Here is a 15925-nt window from a genome sequence, read left to right on the forward strand (position 1 = left end):
AGTGATAACAACTTCCAAATGTGATATTTTAGCAAGACGACTAGGTCATATGACTTCACTACAAAAAAGGCCAGAAACTGGGGTCCAAGTATTAAGGAATGGTGACAATGTGACATTTGAATGATGACCTTGTGAAATATAGATTCCAATGAGTTTCTGGGAATGTAATATTCTCAGAGCTAGAGTTCATAGGTCAAAGGGCAGAAATTCTTCATTTATGAACGAACAAACAGACAGTCAAGCAAACTAAAAAGGTCTAAACAAATAACAGTCTGAAATTTATAATCTCTACAAACTGGGGTTTCTTAGAAAAATGCACAATCCAACATACAGCTTCCCAGAAACCAAATCAGATAAAACCTGCATCAATGCACTTCGAAAACATCTACCACTGTACCGGGGAGGATGGTCCTCCAATCTCAATATATTTCAGGAATGTTTCCACTAGGCAATTGCTGGACAGCTGTTGAACTGCCACAAAACCTACCCAGGCGTGAGAAAAGTCACCATTGCATGATTGCATTGTATCTGGATTCAATTTATTGTCTCTGCTTTGCTTACCATAAGCAAAGAATCGGCGCTTAGGGTTAGCAGGGCCCTACATGTATAGCACTATTAGCAGAGAATGGTGATTGTTAGCTTGCACAGAACTTGGCAGTAAAGCAGAGCATAAAATCAGGCCCCCGTGGTAAAGTTGCGAGATAATAATGAAAGAAAAAACACCCTTGTCACACGAGGTTGTGTGCGTTTAGATGGTTGATTTCGAGACCTCAAGTTCTAAATCTGAGGTCTCGAAATAAAAATTCGTGGAAAATTACTTCTTTCTCGAAAACTATTTCACTTCAGAGGGAGCCGTTTGTCACAATGTTTTATACCATCAACCTCTCCCAATTACTCGTCACCAAGAAAGGTTTTATGCTAATAATTATTTTGAGTAATTACCAAGTGTCCACTGCCTTTAAACAGCTCTACGAATTTGGGCACTGGCCAGAAAACTAACAACCAGACAAGTCCAGTAAATAAGGAGAGACCAACTTTTTAATACTATAAGTGAACCCATGGATGAACTCAAGAATTGTTTTTTAACCCTAGCTTGACACACGTGCTTGTGGGAAAGTACTCATTTTGCATCACAGGTTTTAAAGTCAATCTTTTAAGTTTCAGAAGCTATTTTGATCCTCGCAAGAAACAGCTGAGGATTTGACAAAAATACAGTGAGTCAAATAAAGACAACGACACTGCCCAAACTTCACCGTTGGTATGCTGTGCAATCTAACTGCCTCCGTAGTACGTCTTATTGTGGAAGTAATCTCAAGGTGATGGCTAATGAACGGCAGACGTGAAAGTGTGGTGAGGTCAGAGGTGATTCAGCCCTGAAATTGCCCCAGATCTGTTGCCCCCTTTGCTTTAAGAAAAATCTCAACGTGATGTCCTCATCGCTAAAGCATAACACTAGTAGGCAGGTCTTGAATTTTATTTCAGTGTTGGGCCAGTAAGCTCAAGACAGGGCAAGTTCAGTGGTCTTGTTTTGGGTGTTTTTTTATTTTTTATTTAACATCTCTGTCTCAAAAGGAATGATGTTTTAATGTTGAGTTTGAGTCTCACAATTACCTTTCAATCCTGCTGAGTTTCGCTTTAAACAGAAGAGAAAAATCTTTTCTTACTATGTTTAAATGGAACAATATTGAATGGTGATAAGACTTAGTTGCAATAACATAACCCTCCTCCCGACGGCGGAGCCGGGTTCGCCGTCGGCAGGAAGGTACCGTTAAATCTTAACTAGATAAAACTGTGTTCGCATTTTGACTCTAATCATTTTTTATTTTCATTTTGATTCTAGTCTTATAAATCACATCCCGGTCCAGTAAATATTCTGAGCTACGAGTCAGGCTACGGTCCTTTTCATTTCCCCCCAACTTTGAGCAATGGCACGTAGGCCATTTCTACCTCCATGGTAATTTGGTAGGTCTAATTACTCCTTCCTGTACAGTAGGAATTTGCGGCTCATCTACTCTTGGTTTAGTCAATAAATAAAATAATGAATAAACACCCCTCACTGCACCAGTGACCTTAATTTGAACCTTTTGGGTTGTTAAGTTTGAATCCTTTAATCAATGATGTAAAAACAAAAAGGAAAACTGCTGGTAAATTGTAAATAATTTGTGCTGAACAAAGACAAAATTTCTTGAGCAGGTTTTTACATTTACTTGGGGTTGAATGAAGAAATATTACTTGAGCGGACTGAACATGCGACCTCCTCACTTTGCACGTGCTATAGTTTGATCCTTTTCAGATCCATTTATTGGAGATATTAAACAACACACAAATCCAACTAATTCTAAGATTAGTCCATTCACGTCTTTTGGCTTTATGAGCTATTGTGGTCAAGGTTTCAGTGGGTGTCCAAATATAGTCACGCGTACAATAATGACGATAAAAACAGGGTGTCCATATTTAAAGGCAGTGGACACTATTGGTAATTTTCAAAGACCAGTCTTCTCACTTGGTGTATCTCAACTAATGCATAAAATAACACACCTGTAAAAATTTGAGCTCAATTGGTCATCGAAGTTGCGAGATAATAATGAAAGAAAAAACAACTTGTGACACGAAGTTGTGTGCTTTCAGATGCTTGATTTCGAGACCTCAAATTCTCAATCTGAGGTCTCAAAATCAAATTCGCGGAAAATTACTTCTTTCTCGAAAACTATGTCACTTCAGAAGGAGCCGATTCTCACAATGGTTTATACTACTATCAACCTCTCCCCATTACTCGTTACAAAGTAAGGTTTTGTGCTTATAATTATTTTGAGTAATGACCAATAGTGTCCTCTGCCTTTACAATTAGGGTACCCTCTGGTCCTTTCTCTATGCTCTAACCATGGAGAAAGGGAATTTTCTTCCTCAATGCTCTAACCAAATTTCCTTTCTCCATCTGTGGTCCTTTATCCATGCTCTGACTAACACTATGCTTGTGGTTAAGGGAATAAACAACAAACTAATTACACACTTAATGTTTCCATGGAGCTATATAAACAGGAAATCCGTGGGTAGGGCCTATTAAATGTATTATCATATGCAGACATGAAAAATAGGTGTTGTGTCATTAGAAAAATCATGACTGAGACTGAGAGCACGTTGAAGAAGGAGTAAATAGGGCTTGCACCATTATTGTTCCAAAGCACCAAGTGAAATTGTTCGCCAGGTGCTGTTAAATTTAAAGAATTTTTGTTTCATTTTGAAGGGATGACCGACATTATTTGAACATGCTCATACACCCTGATTTCAAATTATTCGTTTACAAAATGTAAAATTTATCAATTAAATTTTGTAAAAAATTGAAACCCTTGTAGTTTGCAGCGTAAACTCAAATAGGTGGTAATGGTAGGTTACTGGAGGATGGAATGGTAGGTGTGGTCAATTTGCTTATCACTTGGTCAGACATTCCATTCTTATCTTAGAAACTTGTCCAAACAACTTGGTGTGGGGTGTGGTGACACACAGACCATCACAAACCAGGAGGATAGTGGATGAATCAATGATTGAGGCCACACGCTAGCCAAACTGCCAAGTCCAGCCAGGAGTTTTTTTTTATTGTTTGTTTGTTTGTTTTTTGTTTGTTTCTATGTTTGTTTGTTTGTTTGTTTGTTTGTTTGTTTGTTTGTTTGTTTGTTTGTTTGTTTGTTTGTTTGTTTGTTTGTTTATTTGTTTGTTTATTTGTTGGTGTAGGTGGGGAGGGGGAGTGGGATAGCACAGTACAGTATATTCAGGGAAGAAAATAAGGAGTCACAATGAAGCTATTAACCCAAAGGTTCTATCCATGTTATTTTCTTCAAACAAGCTTTTCAACTTTCACTCCTGAGAGGTAAATTTCTAAAAGTACAGCAAAATTTAACAATTCCTTCGATTACAACTTCATCGTCAACCTAACACCAAAATGTGAAAAAGTGGCAGTCAGATACTTCTATAAACTAATTTTTCATAAGGCTTTCCCACTACTGAACAGTTTTATGATAAATAAGTCATAATTCTTTGTCCAATTTCAGATTTCCCATGCTCCAATATGAAAAACAAATTTCGATAGTCACAGTGTTACATCTTCTTCTTGTAGCTGCCATTGTTAAAAATGCATTTGCCCGGACACAAATCATAATTTTTAAAAGCAGTGTTATTGAGAAGGTTAAATAAATAATGGTATGCATCAGTCTTCTCCCAAGCCATTATACCATTAACAAGACCTCCAACTGTCTCGACACAACCTCCATGCACATGTTCAATTTACCGTGATTGTCTAAGTCAGTCAACCGTACCAACACGGCCTGCGAATTCACTAATCTCCGCTCAGCGGAGGAAATTTTCCCGGACACCGACTCGTCATATAAAATCTTACAAATTTTGCTCTCACTTCCACCGCAGATTCAGAGAAAGAAGTCTATCAAAAAACCCACATGCATGTATAAATTCATTGGGTGTTCACAAATAGGATTCCCACAAATAAGTATATAGGTTGCTTACCAGGTTCGGTTAATTATTTTCCAGCCAGAATGAAGTGGGTTGCCTTTGTAGTGACAGACGATCTCACATTATTGTGGTGTATATTTTTCGTGCTTGAGAGTGTGCGATCTTCCAGCGCCGCGAAAAATATCCATTTGAACGCATAAAAGAAGAAAATAATTAATTGGACGATACTATTTATTAGTAGGGGTGTCTCAATTTGCGGGCAATCACTTTCACCCACGAGAGGGCGCTATAGCATTTTGATGTTTTGTCACAGAAAGATAAATACAAGGTTTTATCATATTGATAAATAATATCTATAATAATAAATGAATAATAACAAAATAATAACAAACACATAAGTGACCAATAAATTGTGTACTGTGTTTATTGAAAATAAAGTATTGCTTTATACAGTTTATGGTTTTATAACATCATATTAATATAACATCATATTGTAATACAAAATTACATTGTGTAGTGAATGATTTCTTCTTAAAATAGTTTTTAATTTAAAAATTTAAAATAATTGGATGAAAGCACTGATCTACTGTCAAGTGTGTAAGTACATGAACAACTTTACCTAAACTTGAAAATACAGGTGTATATATTATTTGTGTTTTACAGTACTCAGTAATGCCCAAAGATAAGAAATAAATGACAGATAAAACATATTTACAAACTTTCAAGAAACTTTCAAAACTACTCATGATGACATAAAATTTAAATATTTCTACTTAATACTGAATACGTGTAAAATAAGCAGTGCGTGTATCAGTCCCTGTGGATAAATATAAAAAGGTAATACTTTTTTTTTTACTTGTACACTGTGATCGAGATACAAGTGTCTACCTTTAAAAAAAAAAAATTAAAACTAAATATTTATCCTAATATTAAGAAGGCACTGAGGTACTTACTGTTTGACACTTTTCAAAAATATTTAAGTTATAAACCGTTACATTTCAAGAATAAAGAATTTCCAGAATTGATAAAAAAATTTCAAGAGCAAACTAAACGTTACCTAGGACTGCAAGGAAACTCTGGTGAAGCAAGTCACATGCAGCGACTTTGCCACACTAACGTTTTGGTTGGCAAAATGAGGGAACATTGCGCGTCTGCTCAGTGCACAACTCTATGGCGTTTGCCAACCAACAGGGTCTGTACGCATGCGTGAATGTAATTAGCATATTCCATGGGAAGGGTCCATCGCCCCCAGGCCAGGAAACACTCAGAGGACAGAAAATGCCATGATCTCTATTGCCACTTGTCTTGAACTTGTTGCCCCTTTAATGGTCTCCTATATAGTAAAAGATTTTCAAATGGAAGTGCCCTTTGCAAAAATAACGAAAATGGCCTTGCTGCCCTCTTAGAGATGAGACCTCAGGCCTGGAACAAGATGCCTGGTATAAACAAATCTCAATAATTAGGCAAACTTCTACTCTCTGGTTGAAAAAAAAATTATACATTTTTTACAGTGTTTTGTTTTATCCACATTTGTGGCCAATTAACTCACTTAATATCTCAGAAGCAGCTTGAATAAAAACATATTTTAAAAAAGGCTCTGGAATATTCATTTAAAAGGACAGCATAATTAAGAGACAGATATTCATTTCAAGAATCTTATCTACTAGATAAGCAGTTTCTAAATTTCTTGGAGTCAAATTTCTTATAGCAATTTTGTTTTCAGTAGAATTCAAGGCCCAATTTCATAGAGCTGCTAAGCACAAAAATTTGCTAAGCATGAAATTTCTTCCTTGATAAAAACAGGATTACCCGCCAAATTTCCAAGTGATTTTCAGGATAAGCAAACAACAGCTGAATACCAGTAACAAGCAATTTAAGCAACAAATGGAAATTCGGTTGGTAATCCTGTTTTTATCAAAGAAGAAATTTCATGCTAAGCAAATTTTGGTGCTTAGCAGCTCTATGAAATTGGGCCCTGGTGCCTTCACAACAGGCATGATGTTTAGCATGATGAAAATAATAATGAGTGCAGTGGCTGACCTATATATGGTAGCTTTGATATAATGCTTTTCACTTTCAAGCAATTGAAATAACAAATTTGCAGATTTTTCTGGGATAAAACAAAAAAGGAAATCCTTTCTCATTTCTGCTTCTCAAACACTGATAAACATCAAGTCATCACCTCCGTACAAGTTTTGGCACTTTCACAAATAACAAGAAACTGATGTTGGAACCAGAGTTGTTTGGTTCTTACCATACTTGCATCTAGCCGAAACAATTTGTTTCTTAACACATCCACATCCAGCAGGTATTGTTCGGTTCTTGACATATCCACATTCAAGCAGGTATTGTTCGGTTCTTAAAGGAACACGTTGCCTTGGATCGGACGAGTCGGTCAAAACAAAAGCGTTTGTAACCGTTTTTTATAAAATGTATATGGTTGGAAAAATGTTGTAAAAGTAGAATACAATGATCCACACAAGTTTGCCTTGAAATTGCGTGGTTTTCCTTCTACTGTGCGAACTAACATGGTCGGCCATTTATGGGAGTCAAAATTTTGACCCCCATAAATGGCCGACGTGTTAGTCGACAAGGTAAAAGGAAAACCACGCAATTTCGAGGCATGTTTGTGTGGATCATTATATTCTACTTTTACAACATCTTTCTACCCATATGCATTTTATAAAAAACGGTTACAAACGCTTTTCAAAGACCAACTCGACCGATCCAAGGCAACGTGTTCCTTTAACGTATCCACATCCAGCAGAAAAAATTTTGTTTCTTCAACATATCCACATCCAGCAGCCTGTATTGCTTGGTTCTTAACGTATCCACATCTACATGTAGAAGGTATTGTTTGGTTCTTAACATACTCAAATCCAGCAGGAATTGTTTGGTTCTTCACATATCCAAATCCAGCAGGTATTGTTTGGTTCTTAACATATTCAAATCCAGCAGGAATTGTTTGGTTCTTCACATATCCAAATCCAGCAGGTATTGTTTGGACATATCCACATCTAGCACTAGCAGGTACTGTTTAATTATTAACACATCCAAATCTTGCAGGCATTGTTCGGTTTTTAATAACATAACCGCATCCGGCAGTAATAGTTTGTTTCTCCAGCAGGTGTTGTTCGGTTCTGAAGCTAGTCCTATAGTTTCTGTAGGTAAAGATAGATGATTTCACCGCCTCCTCTTGTGTCTTTTCTCCCAGTCAGGATTCCCTTGTAATCGGTTCATCAATTTCTTCTCTTCATAATGGACGGGTCCAAGACGTCGAAAGAGCACAGCTAAAGCCACGACTGTCATCAACTGCAGAGAGATTTTCAAAATTCACAATTATTATAAATAATTAGTCTCGTTCGCGATACAGGTGTTTGAATCTGAGCTAGAATTTTCCCGTAACAGTTGTCCGCCTGTACAACGCTAGCTAAAACACCTAAAGGCCTAAGGTACCCCGCAAAAGAGGTATCAAGGCAAAAAGCAATCGATCGTCTCTCATCTCATTGATCCTGTGACATGTCTAACTGTCATCACGTCAAAATGCTTGCATGCTGACACACACAAAGCGCCTTAAAAGCATCATTCAAGCACTCAAAGGCATGTGTGCAAAGTAGTCACCCTTAGGAGTCAATCGGCAATAGACCGATCCATTAGGCTCCGCCCACGACGCATGTGTGAGCAAGAACACGTGAGCCTCTCCAATGCCTTTCTGTACGAATCTGCTGCCCGCGCCAAGCATACGCACACACATGTCGGACTTTATTTTTTGGACCTTTGTTGCGTTGTGATTGGTCAATACGCAATGGGGCAGAGCTTACATTGTAAGGGATCTGTCTTTTGATTTGACTGGCACATCCCTACCAGGGGTTACGCAAGGTATTGATACAGCCTGCTGCCAAGGGTGGGTTAAGGGCAGAGGAAGGAAGTGAAATGGAGAACGGAAGCTACTGAACTTACCTCCGCTAAAAACAGCGCAGCACAAGCAATAGCAAGTATTAATGTGAAGAGTTCCAACCACTTGTATAACAACTCGCTGCAGTTCTGTAAAATAGGACGGTAATAAGCATTTTTTATATTTAAAGGCAGTGGACACTATTGGTAATTACTCAAAATATTTATTAGCATAAAACCTCACTTGGTAACGAGTAATGGGGAGAGGTTGGTAGTATAAAACATTGTGAGAAACGGCTCCCTCTGAAGTGCCATAGTTTTTGAGAAAGAAGTAATTTTCCATGAATTTGATTTCGAGACCTCAGATTTAGAACTTGAGGTCTCAAAATCAACCATCTAAACGCACAAAAGTTTGTGTGACAAGGGTGTTTTTTCTTTCATATTATCTCGCAAGTTCGAAGACCGATTGAGCTCAAATTTTCACAGGCTTGTTATTTTATGCATATGTTGAGATACACCAACTGTGAAGGCTAGTCTTTGACAATTACCAATAGTGTCCACTGCCTTTAAATAAACACAACTTGCTACAGCGGAAACAAATATCTGAAGGCTTGACTCGTATAAAGTATAGTTTTAGGATAACAAAAACATATTTTATACAAGGTCAGACTTGAACTGATGCCACAATCCCCTGAAGTTAAAAGTCAAGGCAGGGCCACCGACAGGGCACACTTTCACAGGGCTGCTTAAGCACAAAAACTAGCTAAGCATAAAACATTTTTGCTTACTAGAGTAAGGTTACCAGGCCAAATACCGCACCACATGTACAGTATGTGACTGGTTTCCTGCAAAATATTGCTTAGCAGAAAATTATTCAACACATGTTTCTATTTAAGCAGCTCTATGAACTTGGGTCATGGGCCCAACTTCATAGCTGTTTAAGCATAAAAAGTAGCAACAACAAAAAGTATGCTTACAAGTATAAAGTTATAAAGTTACCAGCCAAACTATCATTCCATGTGTACAATCTGTTACTGGTATCCTGCTCATTTCTGAATAGCAATAAGCAATTTTTTCTGCTTAAACAGCTCTAATATATCAGGGGTTGATTTCACAAAGAGTTAGTCCTAACTTAGGACTAGTCCTAGGAGATATACAAATTGCATGGATAGTCCTAAGTTAGGACGAGTGAATGGTCCTAACTCGAGATAAAGACTAGTCCTAACTCTTTGTGAAATCCATCCCAGGACTCGGTTGGTTTATTTACCTGACTATGCATGTACTCATTGGGATAGGTCAAATCACGGTGCGAGCAAAGACTTAAGTTCATTGGCATCGGCGCGTTCATGTTATCGGACGTCATCGTACAGCAGGACGGTGGAATGGTCGGGACGTCCCTGTCCCTAAAATGTGACAATCCTTCAATACGATGCCACTCGCTTGTTATCCACTCTGTGTATGACGTGCTTCCACAACACTCAAACTAAAAAACAAATTATCAAATGGTTAAAGTGAAGGTTTACGTTTTGTAATCACTCATTAATGGAAATAAGAACTTTCGGTAAGAAGACTACAGCAGCTTTCGATACTATAAAGCATTTTGAGAAACATCTCACTTTGAAGTAATGTGGTTATGGAAAAAGATATAAATTTTCATGCCCCAAATTTTGAATCTGAGAATTGTTACTGTCAGTAACATTTCTCTAAATTTGTGTTCCCATTAGGGATTATGCTTCCTGCGTGGTGATATTTGCTCCAATGTTTTGGGGCGATATCTTAAAAACACGACCATCTTTTGAAAGGAAAAACATTCCACCATAATCAAAGTCCAACAGTTTGTGTGTTGAGTTTGTGAATAGTGCTGGGTTTTGTTTGAGTGAGGAAGGTTAAAGGCAGTGGACACTATTGGTAATTACTCAAAATAATTATTAGCATAAAACCTTTCTTGGTAACGAGTAATGGGGAGAGGTTGATAGTATAAAATATTGTGAGAAACAGCTCCCTCTGAAATGATGTAGTTTTTGAGAAAGAAGTAATTTTCCACGCATTTGATTTCGAGCCCTCAGATTTAGAATATGAGGTCTCGAAATCAAGCATCTGAAAGCACACAACTTCGTGTGACAAGGGTGTTTTTTTCTTTCATTATTATCTCGCAACTTCGACAACCGATTGAGCTGGTTTTTGTATGCATATGTTGGGATACACCAACTGTGAAGGCTAGTCTTTGACAATTACCAATAGTGTCCACTGTCTTTAAAAAGTACCTGAATCTGAACGGAATTGATGCTTTGGGTCAGTTCTTCAAACCCGTACAGTCCATACTCCTCCTTAACATTCGTCAGAAGACTACTGGCAATATTTCCCTGCAGCTGCATCAAGATTGGAAAACAACAAAAAATACAACAAAATATTAAGTCAAAGTCTCAACACTCAGGGGTGACAGGTCTTTTTCTTCAGCTGCGCCACGCATCTGCAAAAATCTACAACTTAATCTTAGATCTCTTCTCAAAACTTATCTTATGTTATAGGTTTTCAAGGAGTAATTTTGTTGTGTCTGTTTTTTTTGTTGTTTTTTTTTGCTTTTTTGTTCTACTGCGCCTTGAACACCCATCAGGGTGGATATGTGCGGATTACAGGTCTATTTAATAATTACTATTATTATTATTAGTTGGCCTAGACTATTGATTTAAATAGTGTGACTTGTTCTTACCTGAAAATAAAATATGAAATTGAAAATACCGCCTCCAATTGTGAGAACGAACGCCACGATGATGAGACTGAAATACTGAAAATACCAAAGAAAAATAGAAAAAATCAAACAAACCAGTAAGTATAAAGTTTTTTTGAGGCATAAATCTGGACTTTTTGGATTACAAATCACCAGAGTAAAGTGGTTCTATCCCTCATCCATTGGGAATGCAGTCCAGGGGAAGCCCTGGGAGTTGTATATCCCCCAGTAAAGCCCGGTTCAAACTTCATGCTAAAGCGAAGTGAATTTGATGTCAGAACTCTTCTTTCGCAGCGATATTCGCAAGTGAGTTGCCCAGAGGTGAACTGCTGCGAATTATTCGTTGCAAATTTGTGACGTCAACATTCGCTTCGCATTCGCATTCGCAGAAAGTATGAGCTGGGCTTAACCCCCACGCACTTTTAAACTGTCCCCGCCTACAATAGGTCCCTATTCCATGATGGGTTCCGGCTGCACATACCCCAGAGTTTTACCGCTTACCAGAGCAAGGGTGGCTATTCCTGGGGGTAGCCCATTTGCCAGGGCAGACTTGGGGGATGGAAGAGACCATAGTGTCAAAAAGGCCGGCCATTATTCTCCCAGAGGAGGGGGGGGGGGCAACCTGGGGGAAGTGTGAAAAGGGTTAGGGTTAGGGTTAGGGTTAGGGTTAGGGTTAGGGTTAGGGTTAGGGTTAGGGTTAGGGTTAGGGTTAGGGTTAGGGTTAGGGTTAGGGTTAGGGTTAGGGTTAGGGTTAGGGTTAGGGTTAGGGTTAGGGTTAGGGTTAGGGTTAGGGTTAGGGTTAGGGTTAGGGTTAGGGTTAGGGTTAGGGTTAGGGTTAGGGTTAGGGTTAGGGTTAGGGTTAGGGTTAGGGTTAGGGTTAGGGTTAGGGTTAGGGTTAGGGTTAGGGTTAGGGTTAGGGTTAGGGTTAGGGTTAGGGTTAGGGTTAGGGTTAGGGTTAGGGTTAGGGTTAGGGTTAGGGTTAGGGTTAGGGTTAGGGTTAGGGTTAGGGTTAGGGTTAGGGTTAGGGTCAACTCACCCACAGTAGGGTGCATCTGTGCATGGAACACAGTCCACACACGCCAATAAAACCAATCAACAGTACGATGATGCCCACTCCTGCTGGCACAATGTTACACACGTAGTAATAAATGCCGACAATGTGAAGAGCGCCCTCTCTGGCTGGGTGTTGCCAGATTGTGATGAAGATCCAGACGCTGACCCCGATAGCAGCTGAAGCAATGATCTGAAATGTTCAATTCAATTCAATCAATTAATCTTTATTAAATCCCAAAAAGAGTTTAATGTGTTTTGACTTTACAGCGCTTTGAAACAGCACTTTATAAATGCAATTAAGTTAAGTTAATTTAAGTTAATTCAAATGCTCACATACAGTTAAAATGTTTACACATGTGGAAAGAGTATAGTGAGGGGAAAACAACTAGAGTTACAAAGGAGTAATAATATAACTAGGTTCTTATAGCACTTTATCACACCCCTAGGGACAGACCAAAACACTCAATATGTTTTCCTGCAAGATGTGGAGCAACTTTTTTCAATTACAAGAACTTACATATCGACCGTTAACATGGTCTAGTGGTTAGACTGCAGGACTTGTATAATGTTGTAGGTTCAAATCCCCCAAGCTAACCGCTGATTTCACAATGACTAAAAAAAAGTATGTCATCTAGTGATTTGCCCAATTTGTTTAAAAACCAATGTTTTGGGGGGACAGATTGGCTGTTGCCAACTTTGTGTTCATATTACCTTGTGTGAGTTTGCCTAGTTCCCTTGAGGGGAAGATCATCTAAACAAACAAACAAACAAACAAACAGACAGACAGACAAACAAACAAACAAACAAACCTACCATGAGAAACAGGTTGAAGAAATGGGCGCAGCACTTTGCACGAGTGACGCCTTTATATCGCTTATCGATCCCGGATGCCATAGCTGTTGATGACTAAAGAGTTTATCTCGCTTGAAACTGTAGATGAAAATGGAATAAATGTAACATTAATATGGTGTACATTAAAGACAAGACTGGTCTGAGCAAATAGCTCATCAGGACAGTGTTTATTACTGATTTCAATGAGTTAGAATAAATATTGAGTTTCTGGGAACTATTTGCAAGCCTTAAATACATTTTTATTTTGTCTAAAGCAATTATATTTTGATTTATTTAATTTCATTTTGTTGTAAAAGGGGAGTCCCAACAGATGTCCAGGCCTCGAAAATAAAACCAAGGCAGCCACAGCAATTGGCGTGGTGCCCTTTGCTCTTGCTGTGGTTCCATTTGCAAAGTTCCAATACAAATTTACATTTTCCTCACAGCAGCCCCTCACTAGAGGAAAATTGCCTGCTTTGTTTTTGAAAGATCAAGGGCACCAAGGCATTTACTTTTGGTAAAGGTCACCTCTATGGAAAATTGTAAAATTCTATTGTAGCTCTATAAAAGGGGCACTAAGGCAATATACAGGGCAAATGGAGGCAACTGTTTCCATTGCTTTTATAAAGTACCAAGCCAGTTGGTTTTTTGTTCAACACCAGCCTATATAAGCTACAAAAACAAAACTTACTTTACAAGTAAATTAATCAAGTCATTTTCCATATAATTTTATGCATGAACACAAGATGTAAACAGGACAAATTTACACATTTGTATAATGAACAGACAAAATTATAAATTTCTGGCCCATTGACAATTACTAGTAATCAAATTCAATTCATAATATTGATTTGTGTAGAATGCATAATATTGATTTGCCCAGACCAGATTGCAACAGATGTGGAGACAATTAATCTGAATGAATAGGCCAGTTGTTTTGACAAAGCTTCAAACCAAAACAACCTGTTTTTGAACATGCGAGAGATGCTGTGCTAATAAAAAGGAGCTCATGAACACCTAGAATCAACATTCAACAAGCTTTTGCGAATTAATTAATAACTGTGTGTTTCTTAAAGTAATTTGTGTTTTTATGTATAGATTTTGCCTGTTTATTGTTAATTAAATTTTTCTGAAATCTGTAAAAACTTTGTACATTTTCGACCTTTTTGTAGTTTTTTATTCAGATTAAAACAAACCATTGGTAACTAACTATCATTAAACTAATTAATGAGCTCTGAACAGCTCAGTCTTCAACAGGTTTTTTAATTTCCTCATTGAGTCTGACTGGCGGACTTCTGGAGGGAGTTTGTTCAATAAGTGGGGACCGCTATAACCAAAGGCACCCTGACCAACCAGTTTTGTACTTGATGAAAGGAAAGTTCAATGAGCAAATATTTATGGCATTAAGTCACCTGGAATGCAATGCTTCACACCATGGACCAATGCTGTCACTAAAATTAAATTCCACTTAAACGTGGGTTTGCAAAAAAACTCCATGACTTTAAAGAAAGCTTTGCCCACAAGCGTTCTTTTGTCATGGTACAATAGAACTGGCCACAAAGATTGTAGTACAATGTGTAGTCAAGGTTGTGAATTACACTTGTCATGCTATTTTGCACGGGACATTGACACCAACAAAAGACACTAAGTGAGAATACAGTACATAAACTGGAATAGAATCTGACCATACTTATCAATTTAGTGGGGATAATCAAATTTCTTGAACTACAATTGGGTTCTTTATTTTAGTTGTTTTCTCTTAATTTATCTAGCGAAACTGTATATTATTGTATTTTATTTCTCATTGTGTTGTTGTTATTATGTATTGTAATTCCAAGACACTTTTTGCAACTAATTAATGCGTGCGGTGCGCATGCTCAATGGACACTATTTGGAAGCGTACTCTTTTTGACTTGACACCAGCCATCTCATCCTTAATATTAATTGTAATGATAATCAATCATAAACATTCTTAATTTTGTATACCACGGTTGCTATTGGCATTGCTAGTAAACAATAAATTAACAATTAATTATCCGTTAAATACAAATTTGTCCATTAAATATATTTTTAGGCCACTCTACTAAATCTAATGGGTTTCATGCCTGTACAGCCCATTGGGGTATTGTCATAGACGGAATGCGCTTTTTAATACAATACAATTGAATAATAATTTGTTATTATTTTATTAAAACTGTGTGTTTTATTATTTTATTAAAACTGTGTTTCGATCCTACCACAACTTTTTCACTCATTTCTACCAAAAGGAATATCTCATTGGAGTAAATTATACACTATTTAACTTTTTTATTTTAAACGAATGAAAATGTTCCCTAAATAATCATGGATGATAACTTTAAACTATAAATTTAATTTCAACAATATATTAGCCTATGTTTTTGTTTTAAAAAAACTTTAAAAAAACAGAGTCAGTTTTCGACAAACTTGTGTGACAATGGACCCACCTTTTGCTGATTGTTGTCAAGCTGTTGAGTTCGACGGGTGTGTAGCATTACAACTCCACTGACGGACTTTCAAGTTTCATTCCACATTGTTGAAATCCATCATTTGTTCATGGTCGTGGATAGAACTTCCATACGACGAAGGGCGAGAGAGAGTTATTGCCCCCCAACTACCAAAACTTCTTTGTTTGTGTACCGTAGATTCCAGGTAGATTCCAACAGATAATATAGATTTTACAGTAAGTAGTGCAGCTACACAAGCATTAGCCTTTCTCCATGTTTTGCTTTTTAAAAGGAGGAGTTAAAATCATAGAAAGGAGAACTTTGCTTTTTGACCGTGACGAAAATAAAGTGCGGTTACGTTTTTTGGAAACACCCATGCAAACAATACAATAGGTACCAGCCCAACGTACACATTTTATTGTGTACAATACGTCACAATTTATGCAATATGCCCTGACTCATCATTTACAGCACACGTACATGTACACACCTG

General features: G+C 37.6%; 2 protein-coding genes across 2 annotated transcripts in view; both read right to left on the minus strand.

The window, feature by feature from the left end:
- LOC139953884 (CD151 antigen-like) overlaps window positions 1–4642 on the minus strand; it is a 42055-nt gene extending 37413 nt beyond the window's left edge. Inside the window, exon 1 of the mRNA XM_071953476.1 lies at window positions 4516–4642. The gene's annotated coding sequence lies outside the window, so the exon portion shown is untranslated. The remainder of the gene's footprint in view (window positions 1–4515) is intronic.
- A 2493-nt stretch (window positions 4643–7135) lies between these two features.
- LOC139953620 (tetraspanin-18-like) lies at window positions 7136–15925 on the minus strand. The gene is made up of 8 exons (XM_071953099.1): window positions 15433–15925; window positions 12950–13066; window positions 12120–12326; window positions 11066–11140; window positions 10620–10724; window positions 9623–9838; window positions 8422–8505; window positions 7136–7773 (listed from the first exon to the last, which is right to left on the minus strand). Exons 2-8 carry the CDS (start codon window positions 13028–13030, stop codon window positions 7645–7647), a joined length of 897 nt encoding a protein of 298 aa, XP_071809200.1. The 5' UTR covers window positions 13031–13066; window positions 15433–15925; the 3' UTR covers window positions 7136–7644.

The sequence above is a fragment of the Asterias amurensis genome, chromosome 22, assembly GCF_032118995.1.
Source record: "Asterias amurensis chromosome 22, ASM3211899v1".
NCBI classification, from domain to species: domain Eukaryota; kingdom Metazoa; phylum Echinodermata; class Asteroidea; order Forcipulatida; family Asteriidae; genus Asterias; species Asterias amurensis.

Excerpts from the sequence above, each read along its gene's own strand:
- LOC139953620 (XM_071953099.1), bottom strand. The coding sequence starts at position 13,030 with ATGGCATCCGGGATCGATAAGCGATATAAAGGCGTCACTCGTGCAAAG. Across the intron at positions 10,725-11,065 it reads ATTTCATATTTTATTTTCAG|CTGCAGGGAAATATTGCCAG; the intron begins GTAAGAACAAGT and ends ATCTTGATGCAG. Across the intron at positions 9,839-10,619 it reads TCAATTCCGTTCAGATTCAG|TTTGAGTGTTGTGGAAGCAC; the intron begins GTACTTTTTAAA and ends TTTGTTTTTTAG.